Genomic DNA, 23,352 nt, shown 5'->3' with positions numbered 1-23,352 from the left:
GGGCACTGTGCTAGGTGCTGGGTAAATAAGAGATGCTTATCCTAGATACAGGTGACTGTAACTTTAGTTACCAATGCCCCTGTGGTGGGGTAGTTGGGTGACTATGGGGTGAGTTCCTCTAGGCTGCACTTTCATCCTGGGAGCAGCAGGGAGGCCTTCATTGTGTTGAGTGGAGTGAGTGTGAGTTGCAAGGGGTAGTCACAGGCACAGGGAATTCCTAGGTCTTAACATTGAAAGCAATTCTCGAGGCCTCAGGAATGTAAAGTGATATTCCTATCCTGTGAGAACGGGGGTCACTTTTCTCTGCTTTGTGGTGTGTGCACATAGTTTTCTTGGTATTCCCTGTTGCATTGGTCTTTAGACAGTAGTGTAATTAATTGCTGATTTAATTGTCCTCTTTTCTAGATTATAATCCCCATCAGGACAGGGTCTGGGTCTAGTCCAGGGCTGTAACTGCAGCCAGTGACCAGCATGGTAGAGAGCTCTGGCATCTACAGTAAGTGTAGGTGCTTCATAGGCATTTGTCGTATGAACAAATGAATAAATTTTGCTGGTGAGGCAGTCAGGGCTCTTGATGGGCAGGTGGCTTGTCAGAGTCGTACCTCTTGCACAGGACTTGCATCTGGGCCTCCTTCCTGTGCAAGCATCATGCTTCCTGTAAGTTATGGTGGTCGCTAAGTGTTTGGGATGGGATTTTTCACTTGACTTCTCTTGCTTCCTGGGATCAGAATTGGAGTCACAAGCATGTTTGTTTTCTATAGGCATTTCCTGGAAGGACAAGATTGCAGACCTTCGGTTGAAAATGGCGGAGAGGAACATTGTGTGGTTTGTGGTCACTGCCCTGGATGAGATTGCCTGTGAGTGCCCTGGTTTCACTGCTTGGGAGTGTAACCCGATCTCTTCTTTTGGGTCTTTGGGAATCTGTGTGTTCATGCCATTCAGCTTTCTGAGTGGCCAGGGAATAAGCCTTTTGGTGACTGTGTCACCAAATGGGTATAGGAGATGTCAGTTAGGATGAAGGAGAAAGAATGACAGCGTGTGGGGGAGGGGCTGTAGCCTCACCTGGAGCCTTATTATAGCCAGGGGGCTCCTGATGAATCCATGGGTGATGCCCACTTCTTGGGACTGTGGCTCCTCTGAGGAAGGGCATTTCCTCCAAATATTTCCTGTCTGTCAGCCTCTTATAGCTGTAGGAGTGGGATTTTAAGAGATATATTTTTTTTTCTTTATACTTTTTCTATGGTTTTCCAAAGTCTTCTCAGTGAGAATGGTCTAGAAACATTTCTACCTCAGTAAACTCAGGGACTGAAAGTTCCTCTCAGGCCTTTTGATACAGTAGCAGTTTCTCAGTCCTTAGATCTTAAACTGCTTCCTTGCAATTGTTTAGAACCTTCTATTGTCTTCTAGAACCTGAAGGAATCTGGTTGAAACTTCCTCTCCTGTCTCCTATTTTCTGGCTGGATTTCACCCAGGTTGACCCAGAGGGCACTGCTTTATCTTTTTACCTCCTCCCTGGAAAAAGAGACCCTACTGCACACAAGTGTCCTGTCTCTTCAGTCCCATCTCATCTCTTTAATCCCCTAAACTTGTCAAATGTGTCAGTGATTTATGTTCCTAATTAGCTTAATAATTCCACCATCAGAGAAAAAAACATACAAGGCTATGTTACACTCCCCTTGAGTATAACAGAAACACATTTCCATTTTGGAAAAGCTGGAGAGTGTGGAGGAAATAGAAGGAAGACAAAAATCACTTATAATCCTGTGAGCTAGAGACAGTGGTAATATTTCTATGCACATGTCATTTTTTGTAGCCTGTTTTTTAAAATATATCAGTGTGCTCTAAGTGTATACAAGCATATTTTAAGTATTAAGCATTCCATTAAATGGCTATGCTATAAAATTTGCATAGCCATCTCCCTATGGATGACCTTTGGGTTATTTCCAGTTTTCCCACAATTTATTATAATGCTACCACCCAAATCTTGGCTCATGAATCCATATCTTGGTTTCTGATAATTTTCTTCTTTCTATTTCTTTGGCTTTGGGGTGGTGTTGCTATGTGTATGGTAGAGCTTTTGACCCATCTTTTTCACCCCTCACCAGCCCCAGATGCTGTCATTTTTTAAAAAGGCTAATGATAGGCAAAAACTATGGTCTCACGGTTTTGCTTCAAGAGGCTGTTATGTTAAAATGGAGGCAGCATTTTTTGTGCTGGGGCCTTTTTGCCCTTTGGTCCTCCTGAGAGCAAGCATTTGGGAGCCGGAAGCCCTGGGAGTAGAGCTGTGCTCTCTGCTGGTCTCTCTAGTTTCTCAAATGCTCAGTGACCTCACTAGACCCCAGACCCTGGCTGCAGGCGGGTCCTCCACCCATCTTGGTAACAGCAGACCGTGGGTGGCCTGCAGGCTCTGGTTTCATTCATGGGCCACAGCCTCATGACTCACTGCTTTTCTTCTGCTTCTGACGGGAAGCTGTGCTTCCAGGGGCTCAGAGGGGTCCTCATTTGGCCTCCCTTGTGGGTGGGTCCTAGTTTTTCTACCCCTGGCTATTTTTCTCAGGAAGGAGAGAGTGCTTGGCTCTCCCCTTTTATTTGGGAGTGCTAGAGGTTTGTGTGCAGGAAAGCCAAGCTTGGCAGGTCACTGCTAGGCGGGTCATTTCAACCATTTGGTGGGCATTTCTCATATTTTCTGACTAAGAATTCTTCTGTTCCCATCTCGGGACAGTGACACAATGGCCTAAGAAACAGTTCTGGTGCCATCAGGTGGCAGACACCAGCAGTTGCAACTCAGAGGTGGAGCCAGGACTGAGGTTCTTGCTTTTTGAGTGATGTTTGAGTCCTTTAATAGTCATTGGAGTCCACATGAAAGCCTTTCCCTCCCCTATAGGCTACCTCTTAAAGCATGACTTGGAAGCCAGGCAGGTGACAGGGACTTTGCTTTCCTTTTTTAGGGCTGTTCAATCTCCGAGGATCAGATGTGGAGCACAATCCAGTATTTTTCTCCTATGCAATCATAGGACTAGAGACGATCATGTGAGTGTTTAACCCCCACTTGGACAGCCTCCCGGCAGCTCTTCGGAGCCCCAGGCTCCCTTTCAGGTCCCAGCCTGACATTTTGCTGATGTGCTTCCTTTTTCCTACCCTTTCCCCTTTTCTCTTCTTGTCTTCCTTACCCTAGGTGCTTATTTATATCCTGCCTCTCCTTTAACCCCTCATATAACTTGAAATCTATGAAAGCATTTATAGTTCTGTGAGATTAAGAAATAAGTAGGTGAGGATATTAGGACAAAGCTCGAGTGAGGTTAGTTCACAACATTCCTGCTACAAGGTCTTGTTCGGGCTGCATATTTGATTCCAGGTTTATAGCAGCCAGTGCAAAGGGATATAAACATGTATAGGTTTAATTATGCCATGCTGGGTCCACAATGCAAATAAATGCAGTCATTTTGAAGGTCAGAAATGATCATTTTTAAGGTCTGAGAAAGTCCCCTGAACTGTGCTTTGTTAAATTGTCAGTTTATCTTTTCAAAGCCTTGTTTGTGGCCTTCCTGTCATTGTTCTTCTACTGGATGGCTTTCTTCATTTGGACAGTACATTTATTGAGTGCCTGCTCTGTGTGCTGGGGGCCTGTGTTAGGTGTTAGGGTGAATGACAACAGACAATCTTGGGTTAGAGTTGGGAAGATAGTGTCTCTTCTGCCTGAGGGATTCAGGCATGTAAGTGGGCACCAGCCTGTCAGGGGGTACGAACAACTTCTAGCAGGGGGCTAGACTAGACTTGGGGGTCAGAGGCCACTCTTAGGGAAAGTAATATTGAAGCAAAGATTATGGGTAAGTGTGAATTAGCTGGTGAATGGCAGGGTGAGGAGGAGTGCGCAATGTGATCCAGGTGGAGGGAACAGCATTTTCAGAGGCCCCAGCAGGAGTTAGCATGTGGAGGACCCGCAGTGGTTCAATGTGGTCAGAGCCAGAGTGTGGCCAGAAGGTAAGCAGGGGCCACAGAAAAGAAAGGCCTGTGGGGCAAGCTTAGGAGCTCACCCTCTTGTCCTGAGAACAACAGGGAGCTACTGAATGAGCTGTTCAGAGGGAAGCACATGATCAGTCTTATAAATTGTAAAGAATGTAATGACTGAAAAATAGAATGGATGGGGCCAGACTTGGAAGCTGAGAGGTGGTGGCCCAAGCCGGGGTGGCAACTGGCCATGCTGTAAACAGAGCTGGACAGATGTGATGGGCACTTGGCTGTAGGTTCCAAGATCTTAATGGAGGAGAGGAGAGGTGTCAGGGAGGACAGTGCCCAGGTTTCTGGCTTGGGTAGTTGGTGGATGATAACCGCATACACTGGGATGGGAACAGAGTTGGGAGGGCAAGATTCATGGAGGCAGTGGAAGGGAGGAAAAGCTGCTTGGATTTGGTTCCTGGCAGAAAGAACCCATTTTGTGTGTGTGTCTCTGTGTGTGTGTGTTTTCTTACCCCCTTACTCATGTGCCCTCCTTTTTCTGTCACCCACCTCTGACCCTTATGCAGGCTCTTCATCGATGGGGACCGCATAGATGCCCCCAGTGTGAAGGAGCACTTGCTTCTTGACTTGGGCCTGGAGGCTGAATACAGAATCCAGGTGCTTCCTTACAAGTCCATCCTGAGCCAGCTCAAGTCCCTGTGTGCTGACCTCTCCCCGAGGGAGAAGGTGTGGATCAGCGACAAGGCCAGCTATGCCGTGAGCGAGGCCATCCCTAAGGTTGGTGGTCCCACTCTGGCCTGCCTGGACCCTGCTAGCCCCTCTAGTTCTGGCATCCTATATACCTGTTTTTGGAGCAGAGGCTGTGGGGTCTGTGCTGTTGTCTTTCTCAGTCAGACTTAGAGCTGGAGCTATATCGAGGTCTGAGGCCCTTCGAGCTCATTGAGGCCTGTGTCAGCCAGAGTGTGGCATGAAAGATGGTCTTAGGTGGCACACATTAATACTTAGGTTTATTTAAACGTGTTTGTTTCAGCATTTAGTGTGTATGAGAAAAAAATATAAATAGCGTATGGGGCTTTGATGTTGTGAAAATTATTTAGGACAGAATGCTAAGTAAATAAGGGCGCATATGGGGTGAGAACACCTTCTGTGTACACCCTGTCTTCCACCTACTGTTTTAGCCTAGGAACTTGAGGCCTTTGAGGGCATTTATCAAAGATCAAACGATCATAACAACAGCTCTTTCTGGGCAATGCTAAGCAGTGGGTACCTGTTGCCTCATTTTAGGTGGAGTCTGGGACAGGACTGGAATCTAGGCCTCTTTAGAAGGAAGCTTTTCTTCTGTTGTGCCCTGGGCTTCTGGTTGCCAAGTGGCCTGTGGCAGGCTCAGCATTGTCCTCTCCTCCACTGAGCAGTGGTCCCACCATTCTGGGAGAAGCCGAGGCCTGGTTCTCTAGACACAGCTTGTCATTGCATCCCTGCCACTGTCATACTGTGTGTGACCTCTGGCAAGCCACTCAGTCACGAAGAGCTTTACTTTCTTTATCCAAGTAGTGATCACTCTTGCCTTCCATGTTTCATTAGGGGTGTGTGTGTGTGTGTGTGTGTGTGGGTATGAGAGAGTGGGAGAGAGGGGAAAGAAAAGCAGTATGAGAAATTATATGTCAGGTGCTCCGAGGCCCCCTTCCTAGGGCTAAGTTTTAACTTATTCTCATCCTTGATGAGCAGGTAGTGAACTCTGACCACAGCTGCTGAGGCTTGGAAAGGGGTATCTTGCCCAGGGTAGCAGCCTGCGGCCTCTGAGCTGTGGGGCAGGGATGGAGGAGGACGTCTTGTATGATATTCTTACTTCTTTCAAATGAACTCAAACTCCTTTTATCATACTCAGGGTCATCAACCAAAGTGGGGGGTCTCCAGGCCCCAGGGGGCTGGTGCAGCCTGAGTGGAAATCCTCAAGTGTGTTTTGTTTGGTGAAGGGGTGACTACATGATCAGGGCAGGTGGAGCAGGCCCTGTTTCCCATTCTACTGCCCTGTGTCCCCAGGATCACCGCTGCTGTATGCCTTACACCCCCATCTGCATTGCCAAAGCTGTGAAGAATGCAGCCGAGTCAGAAGGCATGAGGCGGGCTCATGTGAGTAGAGCAGCCAGAGCAGAAGATGGGCTGGGAGGGGCCAGAAGGTTCAATCCCTCACCTACTGAGTGGTCCTGGGCCTGGCACAAGTTGGACTCTCTCCTCCTCAGTCTTCTGGACCTTCCAGAGATGATTAGAGAATGAAATAAAACACTCAATGGGTTAGGTCTTTACAAAGTATAAGGCACAGCCTTATACTTTGTAAAGATGGTGGTCTGGAGGATGGTGAAGATGTGAACGTGATGAAGAAAAGGGGCTGGATTATGTTTCAAGGTGGGGTGGGGGGTGCCCAGAAAGATCTGGTATCAGAGACAGCTTTGGAGCAGTGTCTTGTCTTTCCTGGCTCCTGTAGGGCAGGAGTTCAGCCTTGGGGAACTGCCCATGCTTTGAGGACCCTTCTTGCCTGTTCCTCAATTACTGCTAGCAGAGGAGCCTGCTCTCTGTTAATAGGAATTGCTGCTAACTAGCTTCCAGGAAATGTCGGCCTGTAAAACCCTGATTGCTGGTGGTTGGTGATCCGATAGGTGCTACTCTTTCTGGATTGTTTTAGGGGTGGCCCTCTGAATTTGGCCCTCTAACTTTCAGTAATAATTTAAAAAATGTCTCTGTGTTTGTACAGATTAAAGATGCTGTTGCCCTCTGTGAACTCTTTAACTGGTTGGAGAAAGAGGTTGGTTCTTAGACATCATTGAACACATGGATATAAATGATTCCAAAATACGTACATGGGAGCTCTAACTGTGGCTTCCACTGGGCTCTGTTGATCATGTGGTCTAATTTTAGTGATCTCTTTTAGTAACTTTTTCTCTAACTTTGGTGTGTATATGCATATTTTAAAATTTTTAATTATAGAACATAGTAACAAGGAAGATGAAAAATTCTCTAACACAGTGGATCCTTTTTGGATTAGGAAGACATACTAAGTGGAATTTAAGGAAAAGTAGAATAGGAAAAATGACCCTCATTATTATAGGCGATTAGATTATACTTGGAGAAAACAGACCTTTGTGTACATTTTTTAAAATATTTTTTTTAGTTGTAGTTGGACACAATACCTTTACTTTATTTATTTATTTATTTTTAATGTGGTGCTGAGGATCAAACCCAGGGCCTCGAATGTGCTAGGTGACCACTCTGCTGCTGAGTCACAACCCCAGCCCTCTTCGTGTACATTTTGAACTTTAAGCCATAAAACTTTTTGTATTAAATTGGATCAGCCATTAATTTCTTGTCTATCCATCCCTGTAGTTGACAAGAATGCAACTTCTTTATTAAACAATATTGTGTCTCCTTTAAATTTTATGTTATAAACAACTCTTTAATTGGAAAAAGGAAATATCCTTATTTCCCACTATTTTTCTCCATGGTTTTATTTGTCTGTATTTATATTTTTTCAAATGATTTCTGTTTTTCAAGATATAAATAATTTTGTATGTCTTTCAGTATACATAATTTTGTATTTTATTTTCTTCACTTAGGATCATGAACATGAGCATTTTCCATGTGCTTTGAGGCCTTAAGAAAGGATCTAAATAGAGACTGCATCTAATGGGAAGACTGATTTACTTACCCATTCCTCCTATTTTTGATTGTTTCATTTGTTTTTCACATTTTTCTATTTTCAGTAACTCTGCAATGATATCTTTGCATTTATCCTTTTTATTTCTTTAGGATGATTTCCTAAAAAGGGTGAAAAATTAAACAAATAGAAATGCTCTGCTTTAGATAGCTTTAGTGAGAACCTCTGGAAATTCCCTTCCTGTTAAAGAGCAGACAGTTGTGTCTTGTAGATTAGACAGCTAATACTGGGAATTGAGGAAGAAGCAAGCTTTTAATGTACCTTCTTAACATGGATGATTTATAAGCACTTTTCTTGCAGGTTCCCAAAGGTGGCGTAACAGAGATCTCAGCTGCTGACAAAGCTGAGGAATTCCGCAGGTGAGGTTCCATTTGGGAGATCAGTGAACTGTATGCTGAGTTGCCTGGCAAGGTAAATGAGGCTGGAAAGGTCCTGATTCTCAGCACGGTCCAAAATGTTTGAGCAGCTTTGCCCTCTGTGTCTTTTCCAGGCAACAGGCTGACTTTGTGGACCTGAGCTTCCCCACAATTTCCAGTACGGGACCCAACGGCGCCATCATTCACTACGCGTAAGGCATGCGGAGGAGCACATGGCCTGGCTTTGCTGCTGCTTCTGCACAGGAGCCTGAGCAGGGGAGAGACATTATTTTACCAGAGGCCCCTGTGCCCACCTCTGTATGTCTGTTGAGACTATAAAATTCAGGGAAATAAGACCTCAGAGGTCTTACTTTCTCTAAATTCCCCAGCCTCTACCCTTTGGAGGTCTCCTTTTAGGTGCAGTGTGGCATTCCACAGTGCAGATGACACTGCTTTCATGTTTGAGGCTGCAGAAACTGTCCATTGCTCTTGCCTCTCGATGACTGGAATTTCTGAGTGCTTTTCTTTTTTCATAGTAACGGTCTTATTGGTGTCCTAGTTCATCCATCCTGTGAGTTCCATCACCTCCATACCAAAAAAACAGCACTAGGTGGTATGCAGCCTGTTTTGGATAGAGATAACAGAGCCCTCTCCCCCATCCCTTGGGCTTGCAGCCTGGTCTGTGGGAGTTTGTATCACATGATCTTTGAGAGCCCAAGGACCCAGAGCAGAGCATCCTTAATCTGTGAGACAGAGGGGCACTGATAGGCTTAGGATTGGCAGAGTTGCTTGTGGAGATGAAGGGAAATGTCACCCTGGGTGTGGCCAAGGGCTTCAGCTTCAGTGTCACTCAGCTCAGCCTTCACTTTGCACTGGGCATCTTGAGTCCTGTGTGTCTCTATCTGCTATGTTCAGAAAAAGTGTCCCTGGTCTGTCTCCCTGGCTGTACTTGAGTATGATCCCCCCGCCCCCTTTTAATAATCACATTTAGAGTTTTTAGTCTCGGGGCACATTTTGAAGCTTGTGGGAGATAGTCACAGATGTGACAGTACAGTTCTCTCACATTAATCCTTCTGTTCCAACATAAAAATATCAAAGGGATTTCAGTTTAATTCAGATGATGAATTTTCTGGCTCGAAGTTACCCTGGAATTTTTCATGTGATTAAAGCATTAAAAGTTTTTAAACCAAGTGGGGAGAAATTTGCTTCTCCTGTGGCATTCTTCATTGCAGGCTGTCAGAAGCCTGTTTCGAGGCAGTGTGCTTGAAGGCTGGGTACACATCTGGTTGTCTTTGAGTTGGTTGTGCAGCTCATGTGCCTACTGGTGCCCTTATTGCTGGAGAGGGGTTGGTGCCTGCAGAGCCAGGCATGGAATGCTCTTATTCTTTTGGGCATTTCCCATCAGTGATATTGCCTGGAAAATGGCCTGGGGAGACCAGACCACTTTTTAAAATACTTCACATTCATCTGGAGAAAAGTGCTCTAGCTTAAAAGTATTGTGATCCATTCCTTTCCCAGCAAAATCCCTTCAGTGTTTCTCTCAAATGGAGTCATTCACAACCCTCGCACCTCTGCCTGTCTGATGGTCTCAGAAGTGAGTAGGGAGGCACATGGATGGTGTCAGGACTAAAGGAGGGACCCGGAAGCTGTGGCAAGTCCTAGGGTCCCCAGAAACTAGTGAGGCTGCCAGTGACCCATTCCCATGGCTCTAGCTTAGTCCTCCTGCTGCCATGGATCCTTGTTTCTATGGCTTTTATGAGTCACTTCTTTTAAATGCTGGTTTTGTTCTAGCACAAACACAGGTAGATATAGATAAATGTGTTATTTTCCTCTTGAACTCTTTATCTAGTTGGGGAGATAGTTTTGAGTGATTCTTTGAATAGTATAAGTTTAATACTAGTTAGAGGGGCTCAGGCTGTAGCTCAGTGGTAGAGCACTTACTTCGTACATGTGAGGCATTGGGTTTAATCTTCAGCACCACATAAAAATTAATAAATAAAGATATTGTGTCCATCTACAACTAAAAATATTTAAAAAAAATACTAGTTGGAACAATAAATTTATTGGGTAAGTTTCTTTTGATATAATTTCATACTTAAGAATAGAACAAGAAACCCTATGTGCCCTTCTCTCAGATTCATCAAGTGTTTACATTTGTGGAATAACTAATTTTTAATTAATTTTGTTAGGCCGGTCCCTGAGACGAATAGGACCTTGTCACTGGATGAGGTGTACCTCATTGACTCAGGCGCTCAATACAAGTAAGTGAACTGGACCAGGGCTGCCACAGAACTTGACCCTGTAGGTTCAAGGCAGTTAAGTGGGTGGATAAGCCGTACTCCAGTCAAGAGTGCTCAGCTGCGGATCTCATTCTGTGCTGCCACTGATAGAATTGTTCCTGTCTTGTCCTTTTTCTCACCTCTAGTTGAAATAGCCCAGTTGTGACTCTCTTCCCACAAACGACTGATAGAAAATGTTTAGTTCTTGGCTAGAAGTTGTTAAAGTACTAAATAAGTAACTGTGAAATGAACCAAGCTTTTGACATCCCTGGGAAGTTTTCTGCCCTAGCCCATAGAATTGTCTGCCAGCCCCCAAGACTTGTAGCTTCTCCTGGGTCTTAGGAAGTAAGGGTTAATTTTAAATGAATGAATGCCCCTAGATTTCTGAATTTTCTTCTTTCTGTCTTGCTGCTTTCATGGTCATCTGCTCCACATAGTTTCTCAGAGGGGATCCTAACATTTGGCTGGGTGTCCACATGGAACTTTGAGGAGGAGTGAGAATAGATGCTGTCTAATCAGAGATCTCACAATCGAGGACTTGGAGTGCTCCATTCATCACAGCAGTTAGGATGGAAAGCCTAGTTATCAAAGGAGCTCAGCCAGTTATAGGATAACCATAGCCTGGCCTTGGAACATGAGGGCTGGTGTATCAGCCTTATGCCAAGGGCTCTAGGACGGCTTAAAAATGGTATAACCTGTTCACTTTCAAGTTTTAGCAAGATTCCTAGACTTATCCTTTCTGTGCCAGGGATGGTAGGCTAGGGTGTATTAAGAGATGCATTTGGGCATTTCTAATGTCTTTGTCCAATAAATTCCTTGCCTTCCTAATGAGGAATTGAATTGGCCCTCTTATGTTACAAGTAGACGCCTGTGTATTTCTCATTACCTTAGTGATGGTGTCTTTCACAGAACAGTCTTTATACTGTAGACCAAGAATGTGTTTCAGGGTCAAGTTCACTCCCATTTATCAGGCCATTTTTACACTTACACTTTGTCTTGTATTGAGATATAATTCATGTACCATACGATCCACTCAAAATGTAAAACTGATTTTTTTTTTTTTTTTTAATGGTACATGCACCATGTTGCATAGCCATCACCACAATCAGTTTTAGAACATTTTCACCCTGGAAGGAAACCTTATCCCCATTAGCAGTCAATTCCCCCTTTATTCTTCCCTGAAGAACCCATAGTAGAGTAAAAGGGGAGTGGATTACCTATTCTGGACATTTCATGTAAATTGGAATTATATAATATATGACCTCTCTGTCTGGTTTTATCTTACTTTGCATAATGCTTTCAAGATTCAGCCATGTTGTGGCATATATCACTAGTACTTCATTCCATTACATGGCCAAATAATATTCCATTGTATGTATATGCCACATTTTGTTTATCCACTTATCAGTTGATGGACCTTTGAGTTGTTTCCACTTTTTGGCTATTGTGAATAATACTGCTATGAACATTCCTGTGCAGAATTTTGTGTAGACTTGTTTTCAGGTCTCTTGGGCATATGTACTTTGGAGTGGGATTACTGGGTTATGTGGTAACTCCATACAACCTTTAAGAATGATGAACTGTTTTTTCAAATGACTCCATTTTACATACCCTTCAACAGTGTGTGAAGGTTCTAATTTCTCCTCATGTTTGCCTGCCTCATATCGAGAGAAAGCTATTGTTGACTGAAAACTTTTTTTTTCTTCTATTTTCAAAAGGGACGGAACCACAGATGTGACCAGGACCATGCATTTTGGGACCCCTACAGCCTATGAGAAGGTAAGGTGGAGGGTAAGGCTCTTTCTGCTCTCTTAAGAAGAGCATTGCTTTTGTGAAAAGGGACTGTGTATGTAAATATAAACTATATGTCGGATAGTAAAATTGTTCATTTTTGTGAAGTCAGGCTTATCTGATTTATGAAGACTATTTAATTAATTATTGGAGGGTAAAAACATTTTGAGAGTTTTAAAAGCATTCTGTAAGATCAAGGCAGCTCAGGTTCAAGTTTAAGTACCTCTGGTCTTCTCTGGAGTCAGGAAATCTCCTTGGGGATGGAGGAGTAGTGGAAGGTCTGCTTCCCAAGACACCTCTAGTTTTGATTGTAAAAGCTATCCCCTTTCTTTTTCAAGTTCAGGATTTCTATTTGCAGGCTCACCTCTCAAGGAACTTTTTGAAATGACAGATGTTGTCCTGTTTCTGGTGTGACTTGGTATGGATAGTAGAAATAGAGCCATGAGGCACAGATATGTGTGCCAGGGGTCTGGAGTCCTGGCTTCAGATCTTCTCTGCTGTTTACTGGCTCCTTGACCTTGAACAGAGTATTTACCACCCATAAAAATGGGGTAGCAGTACCCACCTCCTAGACTGGCTGTGTGAAGCTCCATGAGCCAGTGAGTTCCCAGGTTATAGTCTCTGCTCAGGGAGTATTGGTTCAATCTCTGAGAGAATGCGTCTGGCTGAGGAAGCTTCTACAGGAAGATTATCCAAGGAAGAGGGTTTTATGTGATGCACTGGAAAAATGCCTAGTCTTGGTGCCTGTCCTTGTCCATTTTTAGGCACCACACTTTAGGAGCATTTGCACCTGTGGTCAAGGATCTCTTTGATGTGACTCTTTTGTACATGGAAAGAGCACAGATGAGATTGGGGAGTGCAGAGTTTCTGCTCTTCACTGGGAAGCCATTACCTTCCAAGTAGCATTTTTCTTATCTGGGCAGTAGGGATGACCCCAAGGATAGCATGGAGGTGAGGAGGCCAGATGTCAAAGCCAGACTGCCTGGCTGTGAGGTCAGATGCTGCCACCTGGGGCCTGTGTGACCTGGCTTGCTGCTCACTCCTGTAAGTGAAGGTGATGATAGTGGCTCTGCAGTGAGCACTGTGAATGTATAGTCCTTAGTATAGTGCCTGGCACTGTCAACCTAGCTTGGACCCTCAGCACCTTTTGTGACTTTTCCCAGTCTTTCTAAGGCTTATGTGACACAGTGTATCAGAATGTGCATTATGTAGTAAGTCCTGTGGGTTATCTGATAGTGCTTTTACTAAATTTAATTTTAAGATTTCTGGAAAATTGGTCCATGGCCATTCTCTTTTCTGCCAGAGTTTTGTTTGTTTTTGTCTTTTCATTTAAGTTTTCTCTGTGGTGTTACTAAGAACTTTAACAGGCATGTTTTTTTTTTTTTTTTCCCCTGAACTAGTAGAAAACTATAGGATCTGAATGTCCCTCTTCTACAACAATGTGACCCTAGGTTCTCTTTGGCAGGAATGCTTCACATATGTCCTCAAGGGCCATATAGCTGTGAGTGCAGCCATTTTCCCGACTGGAACCAAAGGTAGGTGGTTCCTTCTATCCTATGGCAGGCTCTTTCTTGTTCAGGGATCTAATGTGTCTTAGGTTTGACTAGAAAAACATATCCTTCCCTTTGCATATCAGTCTGTTGTACAGCTAAGGGCCAGCCAGGTCTAGCAGGGTGAGTCTCCTGGACTTACTGGCTGAGCTTAGGTGACCCTGTGTCCCAGAGAGCCTTGCTAAGAATTGGGCCTGATGTTGGTTATAGTTGCTCTCTCAACCACTTACAGCATGGACAACATGTGTGGGTGGCTCTTGGCAAGGGCAGACCAGGCAGGGAGAGACCTCCAGGCCCACTGGGATTAGGTGCAACTCTTGTTGAAGTACTGGGCCAGCACTTCCTTTAATGATCCTGTTGGAATTTATTTTACTGGGATCCTGACTTTACTGCTTTACTAGAGGACTGGTGGATGGGACAGGAGACTCACAAGGCCTGGACCTCGAGTCTGGTTACATAGGCAGGTACTCATCTTTCCTGAGCCTCCATTTCCGATCTTTCATGCCTGCCTTTCTGCTTGCAGTCTGGTTAGAGTTTCTGAGATATTAAGGTTCCTGAGGTGGGAAAGGAATATCTGTGTCTCCTAATACAGCCTTAGTTTGCAGTTGGGGTCTGTCCCCTTACAGTATCCTGGACAAATGATCCCCTAGCTTCAGACTGAGCTCTGACTGGCTCCTGAGGAGCTTTGAATATTAGGAAGTTCTTCTTTGTGCTGCAGTCTGAACTTTTACCTGTTGGTTTCTGTCTCATTTTCTGGAGCCAAACATAATAAACCTAATCTCTAAAGTGCTGTACAAATATCATTAAGTGGTTCTTTATATGTCTTTCAGGCCACCTTCTGGACTCTTTTGCCCGTTCAGCTTTATGGGATTCTGGCCTGGATTACCTGCATGGAACAGGACATGGTGTTGGATCTTTTCTGAATGTTCATGAGGGTCCGTGCGGCATTAGTTATAAAACTTTCTCTGACGAGCCTTTGGAGGCAGGCATGATTGTCACTGATGGTAGGTGTCCCTAACATATAGGGCATGCATAGATCCTTGAGTCTTTTTGCTGGTTCTTTGTTGTTTCCGATTTTTTAATTTAAAGTCAATTTCTCCCTCCTGTCACTTTGATTAACAATAACAACAACAAACTTTTCTGATTATAAAAGTGATACAGGTTTATTTTAAGAGTAAGTGAGATTGTGGAAGAGTGTAGAAAGAAATCAAAAATCATTTGCTATCCCACTGCCCAGGGAAGACATGACTTAATATTTAGCTGTATTAGTTTTTTGTGTTTTATGTAGGTAGAAATATCTATATCTATCTATCTACATAGATATCTATACACACATATAAAAACACATACATATATGCACACATAGTTTATTATTGATCATACTGGACATATTTTATTCTGCTTTTTATTTATTTATTTATTTATTTTATTTTTTTTATTTATTTTTTTTTTTAAAGAGAGAGTGAGAGAGGAGAGAGAGAGATAGAGAGAGAATTTTTAATATTTATTTTTTTTTTTGTTCTCGGTGGACACAACATCTTCGTTGGCATGTGGTGCTGAGGATCGAACCCGGGCCGCACGCATGCCAGGCGAGCGCGCTACCGCTTGAGCCGCATCCCCAGCCCCTCTGCTTTTTATTTAATATTGTTGTCTTTTCCCTTGTCATTGGCAAAATCTTTGTGAACATATTTTAATGTCCTTATCATTGTGTCCTGGGAACATGCATCATGTTTCATTTGGCAGATCTCCTGTTATTGTACTCCCCACCCTGTAGCCAGTTTCCACAACTTCAGAGCCTATCCTCCTCATTTCCAGTGCCTGTAATACTATGGTCTTGTGGGAGAAGGTGGTACCTTTGGACCTTCTCTTGAGGTGGGGCGGCCATCTCTGGTGTGTTTCTCTCTGTGCATCTTCACTGTGGGCTGCTTCTCATCCTGGCTTTGTTTGTTTTAGAGCCAGGATATTATGAAGATGGGGCTTTTGGGATCCGCATTGAGAATGTGGTCCTGGTGGTTCCCGTGAAGACCAAGGTGAGAGTCTGCTAATATAAAAACTTCCTGTTCCTTAATGTAGGAAGATGAAGACTTTTGGCTTTTGGAGTCAAGAATATGCCATTCTGGGGTCCAAATGGAGCTTTCTTCCCTCATACCAGGGTGTTTTATTGGAGGTCACTCTGCTTCCCTTCCAAGCTAGTAAGAAAACCCACTCACTAATGAACTGGGTCTAGAACTCATGGCCTCCCAGGCTGGCCCCCGCTTGATGTGGTTTTAAGCTTGAGTTTACTAGAGGTGGCTTGTGGTGAAGTCCCCTCTGCTTGTTCCTACTGGAAGCCAGAAACTGGAAGCTATGATTTCACTACACCCCCAGGTGTCCTTGGAGGAATCCTGAGTTATAGGGTGGGTTAGGGCTCCAGGCAATATGAGACACAGGCACTTCACTTTCTCCCCTTTGGAGTTACTAAGAGGCTGCAGGATTTTAGGTACAAGGCTCCACCCAAAGGGTCTGTTTGTGCCTCCCCCTTTGATGTTTATGCAGATGAATAGCCAGGGGGAAGTAGCCTCCTAAGTCTGCTAGGAGGTTGACCTTGGGGATCTCTCTGTTTGCAGAAGTCACTATTCTTGGAAGTGTCACCAGTGAACAGAGTCCCAGTATGCTCTTGTGTGCCCTGATGGACAACCTTGTTGTCACCTGATGGGTCAAGGCAGTCACACAGATGACTGTTTAACTATGATTCTGAGAGCCTACACCCTAGCAGAACCTTGAGAACAAAAACCAGAAGTGCTACTCAGTGCAGACACCCCACGCCCTGTCCCTGCTTCCTCCATCACAGAGGACATCAACCGTATGGACCTGCTGTTGAGAGCCCCTCAGTGTTTGTGGCTTGGCTATTCCTGATGACATAGCCACATACCCATTGGGGCCACTCTTAGAAAGTATGTTCTTGCGCCTCATGTAACTATTAGAAATGGTCACCAGCCAAGCACTTTTCAGCTCCCAGTTACATCAGGTTCTGAGAGGTGCGGGGCTTGGAGAACCCTCATGGCAAGTTCATGGTGGTAAAGAGGGCTGAAAGCTGCTGTTTCTTCCTTCTCCCACAGTATAATTTCAATAACCGGGGAAGCCTGACCTTTGAGCCTCTAACTTTGGTTCCGATCCAGACCAAAATGATAGATGTGGATTCTCTTACAGACAAAGAGGTAATGGGGAAGTGTCGGTGAGGGGGAGAAGTGTTAGTAGTTGGGGATGAGAGCTTCCCTAAATTCTCTGCTTCATTTTCACTTTTTAATTGAGAAGTCCCCTGAGGACCTGGGAGCTTTTCCTGTATTTGTTGAGTCTCCAGGCAGAGGCAATCCTGTTCTCTCAGCCATGCAGGGCTCTAGAATTTGTGTGTAGGAATAGTAGCCATTGCTTTTCTAGAGGAAATAGCTGTACTGTTCTGCCATAGATGCACTGAGATGTGTTTAGCAAACATGGGTTTATTTGTCTTCCCTGCAGAAAGCCAGATGGATCATGGGACCTCTTGGCCACTTCACATGCCAGATTATTTTCTTGTGTTGTATGAAACTTTAAGGACATGAGAAACAAAGTCTATTATATGCCCAGTGTCACCCAGATCAGGAGAGATGGTACCAGCCTTTCTGTGACTTTTGTGGTCACTCTGGGGCTATGAAGCCCTTCATAATACCTGAGATATGATAGTATTGGTGGATTACAGGTTATAAATACCTTTTAAATTGTGGAGGAATTCCCAGCTCTTGAGGCCAGGTGAGGTGGCAGGCTGGGGCACTTGGAGTCAGGCTTGAGGGATCAGACAGGTGATTAAGATCAGAGTAGAAAGAAACATGGCAGGAGCAGTTAGCACCTGACGGACAAATCAGTTCTCACACCAGGAAGCCAGAAGCCATACACAAATTCTAGAGCAAGGCTGGGGATCAGAAGTCATAGTAAAAAGCAGATGACTGGTGGAAGCCAAAGGCAGGATAAGTGTGGCAGGATACCTAGGAATGAGAGATTTTTCATTTGGGGCAGTCATGGGCCATGCCACTTAGGAGCCAATCCTGGTTAGAACTCCTGTGCCCACTAGGAACCAGTATCTCTTACAATGACCCTTGGGCACAGCTTCCATGGTCTTAGCAAGAGATTCTCCAGTGATACATCACTTTGCATTCTTGGAAGCCCAAGGCTATGGCTTCTTATCAAGTAATTCTGTGACATGCAGTCCTTCCTGTCCACACAAAATGTATGAATCAGGAGGCATCTGCCTCATATGATGTTCTACTTAGGAAAGCAGTGTGTTAAGCAAGGCCGCTTTTCCTTGAAGGAGAAAGCCTTGTCAACCTGTGACCTGTACTTCCCCAGGATACTGGACATAGACCAGTGGGATCAATCTTATCCAGATCCCACCTTAGCACCTGGTCTAGCTGAATCATCGAAAAATTATTTTGCTGATTATGCTTTGTAGTTCAGATAATATATTTAAATTTTTTTCTGTAGTTATAGATGGACAGCATGCCTTTGTTTTGTTTATATTTTTATGCAGTGCTAAGGATCAAACCTAGTGTCTCACATGTGCTAGGCAAGTGCTCTGCCACTGAGCCCCTGCCCCAGCCCCCAAATAATGTTTTCTTATTCTGGGGATCATAAACCAATTTCTGCAAATAACAGCGTGTAAAAGTATTTAACATCCTGAGTAGTATTTCGTTTATTATATTTTGGCAAAAGTTCCCTTTTCTACATACTTCTTTGTAAGTCTGGGGCTTCATTCTGGCTGAAGGGACAATCAAATCCTGCAACAAGATTTTGTCCATTGGACTTTTAAAATACCTGGCCATTGCCTGCTACATCTCCCAGTTGTTTCTTTAGCAGTCACCTTGAAGTTTTCCAGTTTGATCTGCGTTCTATCATTTGTCACCAGATGGCACCAGAGGACCTTAGAAGTGAATTTGGGCAGCTGCAGTGTTGGAGCCTTGGGATGTTGCTCAGGCCCCTCTGAGGCTATCTGTATCTCCTATTCCTTACCCCCATTAACAAAGGACTTTTGTGAGTGTCCCTGGGACCCCAGGGTTCCTCAGGCCACCACCACCTTCACTGTGAGTTGTTTTGGATGGCAGGCTGCTTTGTAACCTTGCCTGGCCTCTCTTTGTTTCTCATGTCCTTAAGATTTCATACAACACAAGGAAACAACCTGGCATGTGAAGTGGCAAGAGGTCCCACCATCCATCTGGCTTTTTGAAGGGAAGATAGTGGTTCACTTGCTCTTGCCCCTGCCCTGCTTTCCTTAATTCCTTAGGGCTGGTGGCTCTTATTGGGAGCAGGGCCCTGGCTATGTCATACCCCCATTTCTCTGCTTTCTTGTCTCCTCAGCTGGGCTTTGGAACCTGGTCCTGACTATATTCCCTGAAGCCAGCTCCTTTGTAATAATACCATTGCCTCCACGAATGAGTGTGGCTCATTTCTTACAGCCACTCCAGTGGCAGTGGGGTCCTGTTAGCCTTGCTATAGCTAGGTGTACACCCTGGGATGTGGAGAGAGCAAAATTTGCTTCATTTCATCTTCCCCTGCACCCCCACCAAGAGGGAGATTTCACCCTTTTACCTGCCACAGAGTTTTCCCCCCTCCCTCATTTCTAGTGGATCAGTCCCCACCAAGGCACCTAGTTCCCTCAGCACCTTCTTCCTTGTAATCTTTTTTTTCTTTCTTTTTTTTAATCTCCTGGTGTGGTGGCACATTTCGGATCATCTAGACAGCCACACACATGACCCAACTGGGCTTTGCCGATCTAGTTTATTCAGCTCTGTTAGTAGATATGGGGTGGGAAACCCACTGTATCGGCAGGACAGCTTTGGGCACATCTCTTAGCAGGAGTCTTCTACCTCCTCAAGATAGCCAAGATGAAAGAGAATGTGTCCACATGGGTGGGTGCAGCAGCTACAGCTTAGTGGCCCCTGCTCCATCTCTCTTTGTAAAGGCCTGTAGGTATCACTTCTGGGGCGTTTCCAGTAGGGGACTGCCTGTTACAAGTTGCACCACACTCAGGGAAGCCCAAAGCCATGACTTACCACCAGGTATTTGGGGTTCCCTTGCAGACAGTGTCAGTCCATAGGATAGACTCTTCGGGGAGTGTTTTCACCATAAGCACTGTAGCTGGTCCCATCTATTTCCAGGGAAATAGGCATGAGGAATTGCTGTCTGTCAGCAGGAAGAAAGGGTTTTATGCACCTTGAACCCCAGCTTATGCTCTCAGTTCGTGAGTCCCTCACCTTTGGTCTCTATAGCTTTTTGGTAATAGTGTAGTGACGGTGTCCTTCTTCTCCTCCCTGCAGTGTGACTGGCTCAACAATTACCACCTGACCTGCAGAGATGTGATCGGGAAGGAACTGCAGAAACAGGGCAGACAGGAAGCTCTGGAGTGGCTCATCAGAGAGACGCAACCCATCTCCAAACAGCATTAATACCTCCCTGGTTTTATTTTTTGTAAAATTCTCTGGAAAGAAGAAACTTGGCAGACCCCTGACATATTTCCCCTTTCCTCTTCTCCTTGCCTAACTCCCCTTTTTACTTTTAGACTCTAAGAAGAACTGAAAATCTTCTTATCTTCTTTGATATTTTCTTGAAAACAGTCTTTTATGACTTTTTAATTGTTGAGAATGAGCCAGGAATAAAATTGCTACCCCAGAAAGAGGGTCCCCACTAAGCTGAAGACTCAGTGAAGGGGAGACACCCTGAGCTCTCTGGCCAGTGATGGCGAATCATCGAGGGCTCCATGATGGTCATGTTCCAGGTGCTAGTCCATCATTCATGATCACTTTGATGTTCATGGGACTATATTTATGATCAGTGAATAAAAATGTCAGATCTCTGCTCTGTCTCAGCTGTCTTCTTTCCTCAGGGTGCTGCCTGCTACATGTCACAAGCTGATTGCCAGGGCTGCTGGCCTCTGAGGCATGGTTTTCCAGGTGGAGGCCCCTTTAGGAGAGACCCCTGGTCTCCCTGCATATTTTCTGCCTTAATTGTGACCATTTATTTTATTTTTTCTTTCCTCTAGAAAACCTAGTATTTTGGTATTTTTATTATCTCATTAAAAATATTTTAAATGTGTCATTGATGTCAGAAGTGACGGTCTTCCCTAATCTGTCCTATAGGAGTTGCTGCAACTCATTTATCTCATTCATGTTTACAGAGCCACAGTTCTCATCATCCCGTTATTTGTAGATAGCATTTTACATCAAGTGTCCCTTGACTTTCTCTTGATGCACATGTGGAGAAATCCCCATGGGCCTAGAGTTAGTGTTCCTGTGACTTCACACTATCATAGTTAGGGGCAGACAGACTTCCTCATCCCTTGGCTGGGATATTGTCCTACATTTTTTCTGGATGTCCCTGGTGCATTGAGTCTCAGGTGCCCCAATTGTTCAGTAATAGATTCAGTGTTTTCTTCTTTTACTTCTGTGTCTTTTTTCCCTGTCTCCCATTAGTGTTTCCTAGTATTCCCCCAAAATGCATTCTCTTTAGGAATCCGAAGATATAATCCTTAAGTATAACCACTACTATCTGGTACATATTTTTGCCAACTTCTTTGTATTCATCATTTAACAAAATATTGAATCTGTACATATGTATTTATAAAAGGATATATGTGCATACACTTGAACATGTATTCCGCATGTGCAAATATTGGATCATTCTATACCTATTATACAGTTGCTTTTTTAACTTGCCAGTATATTCATTTTTTTGCATATTGATACATATATACCTAGTTATTTTTAATGACTAGTCCTTAGTATGACTCTTCTTTTAAAAACTGGTCTGATTAAATTTCTCTTTTATGATGTTAGCTTTTAGAATAATTTTTTTTAAAAAGTACAGGTCTTTTAAAAGTAAAAGTAGAAAACAAAATGGACTCACAAACCATTGTTAAAACAGGAGCTTTTGTAATTGCCCATGTATTTACCTTTATTCAGGTTTATTTCTTTATATGATTCCAAGTTATTGTCTTTTGTCCTTTCATTTCACATTTTAGGAACCTTTAAACATTTATGGCAGGGTAAGTGCACTGTTAATGATCTTCCTCAGATTTTGTTTTTCGAAAATGTCCTAGTTTTCCCCTCACTTTTGAAGAACAGTTTTTCCAGATACAGGCTTCTTAGTTGACAGTTTTTATCTTTTAGCACTTTGGATATTTCAGCCCACTGCCTTCTGGCCTCAGAAGTGTCTGATATGAAATCTGAGATCATCTTATTGAAGATCCCTTGTTTGTGATAAATCACTTTTCCCTTGCTGCCCTCAAGTGTCTTTGTTTTTGATTTCTAAAAATTTGGCTATAATGTGTCTCGGTGTGAGTCTTTCTGAAATTTATTGAACTTGGATTTTATATTCATGTCTTTTATCAAATTTGGGGATTTTCTAGCCATTATTTCTTCAAACATTCTCTCCACTTCTTTGACCTGAAACAGTGTGTGCACTGTTCTTTCTGGGACTGCCAGTGTGTATGTTGGTCTGCTGGATGGTATCCCCCAAGTCCCTATACTCTGTTCACTTTAACTTTTTTCTCTCTGTTCCTTAGGCTTGATGATTTCTGTTGTTCTGTCTTAAGTTTATCAACTCTTCTGCCTGTCTTTGAATTTTTCATTTCAGTTACTATACTTTTTGGCTTCATGATTTCTTTTTAGTTTTTTTCTACTGCTATTTTTATTTTGTCAAAATATGATTTTCTTGACTTTCTACACATTTCCCTTTAGCTTTCTGAGCATCTTTTAGTTGTTTTAAAGTCATTGTATATCTCCTGTCAGCTTTTTTTCAGGAATAGTTTCTGTTGATTTGTTTTTCCTTTGAATGGATGGTACTTTCCTGTTTCTTTATTTGTCTTGTGAATTTTTAAAAATATCTTTTATTTGTTGGTGGACCTTTTATTTTATTCATTTATTTATATGTGGTGCTGAAAATTGAATCCAGTGCCTTATACATGCTAGGCAAGTGCTCTACCACTGAGCCACAACCTCACTTCACTGTCTTGTGAATTTTTGTTGAAATTTATTAATGTGGTAACTCTGCAAATCATATGCTTTCCTGGAGTTTATTTATTTTGTTACTGATTATTATTATTTTATTGTTGTAGTGATCTTTATGCCAAATATCAGTTTGTGGTAAAAAAAAAATTAAGGTCTTTTCAGTTCTTTTCTGAATCTGAGCCTTTTCCTAGGCAAGTGTGTCACTTTCTCATTTCCCCTGTGAACACAATTGTTTTTAAATGTTTTTGTCTGTAATGCCTGGCTCCCAAAAAGAGAAAAAGAAAAATGAAGGAAGTTCAAAGAATACTGGTCTTTTCAGTCCTTTGGATGTTAGTGGCTTTGGCTGGATGGAGGAGGGCATCTATCCACAGGGAGGTATGACAATAGCTGTCCACATCTGTATCTCTGTGATTAGAAGCAGCGACCAGCAGTCAGAGCACACGTCCCCTATATTTGGCAAGGTCTTTTTGCCCACACAATCCCCCCTCCCCCGCCCAAGTTCTGTGCATGTTGCTTCAGGGGTGTATGCACAGCTGCCTGCCAAGAGCTAGAAGTGAGGTTTTCTTGCTGTGGTAGTGCTAAGAGCTGAAATTGACCAAAATTAACCTCAATTTACTATCAGCTTTTCCCTGGAAGGTGCAAGCCTTCAGAGAGGTGCTAAGTAGTTAAAACAGACAGATTCTGCCAGAACAATTACTG

General features: G+C 43.6%; 1 protein-coding gene across 4 annotated transcripts in view; it reads left to right on the top strand.

Annotated features, from left to right (window-relative positions):
* Xpnpep1 (X-prolyl aminopeptidase 1) overlaps positions 1 to 20,499 on the top strand; it is a 51,730-nt gene extending 31,231 nt beyond the window's left edge. For all 4 annotated transcript variants that reach the window (XM_026389164.2, XM_026389167.2, XM_026389168.2 and 1 more), the window contains 14 exons: positions 762 to 857; positions 2,949 to 3,030; positions 4,524 to 4,734; positions 5,998 to 6,087; positions 6,707 to 6,757; positions 7,967 to 8,025; positions 8,157 to 8,234; positions 10,212 to 10,283; positions 12,020 to 12,080; positions 13,558 to 13,627; positions 14,473 to 14,646; positions 15,596 to 15,672; positions 16,741 to 16,839; positions 19,966 to 20,499. In XM_026389164.2, coding sequence (XP_026244949.1) covers positions 762 to 857; positions 2,949 to 3,030; positions 4,524 to 4,734; positions 5,998 to 6,087; positions 6,707 to 6,757; positions 7,967 to 8,025; positions 8,157 to 8,234; positions 10,212 to 10,283; positions 12,020 to 12,080; positions 13,558 to 13,627; positions 14,473 to 14,646; positions 15,596 to 15,672; positions 16,741 to 16,839; positions 19,966 to 20,094 — 1,349 coding nt within the window. In that variant the 3' untranslated portion in view covers positions 20,095 to 20,499. The remainder of the gene's footprint in view (positions 1 to 761; positions 858 to 2,948; positions 3,031 to 4,523; positions 4,735 to 5,997; positions 6,088 to 6,706; positions 6,758 to 7,966; positions 8,026 to 8,156; positions 8,235 to 10,211; positions 10,284 to 12,019; positions 12,081 to 13,557; positions 13,628 to 14,472; positions 14,647 to 15,595; positions 15,673 to 16,740; positions 16,840 to 19,965) is intronic.
* The last annotated feature ends 2,853 nt before the right edge of the window (positions 20,500 to 23,352 follow it).

This window comes from Urocitellus parryii, chromosome 5, assembly GCF_045843805.1.
Source record: "Urocitellus parryii isolate mUroPar1 chromosome 5, mUroPar1.hap1, whole genome shotgun sequence".
In the NCBI taxonomy this organism is placed as follows: Eukaryota; Metazoa; Chordata; class Mammalia; order Rodentia; family Sciuridae; genus Urocitellus; species Urocitellus parryii.
This window is presented reverse-complemented; position numbering and strand designations above follow the sequence as displayed.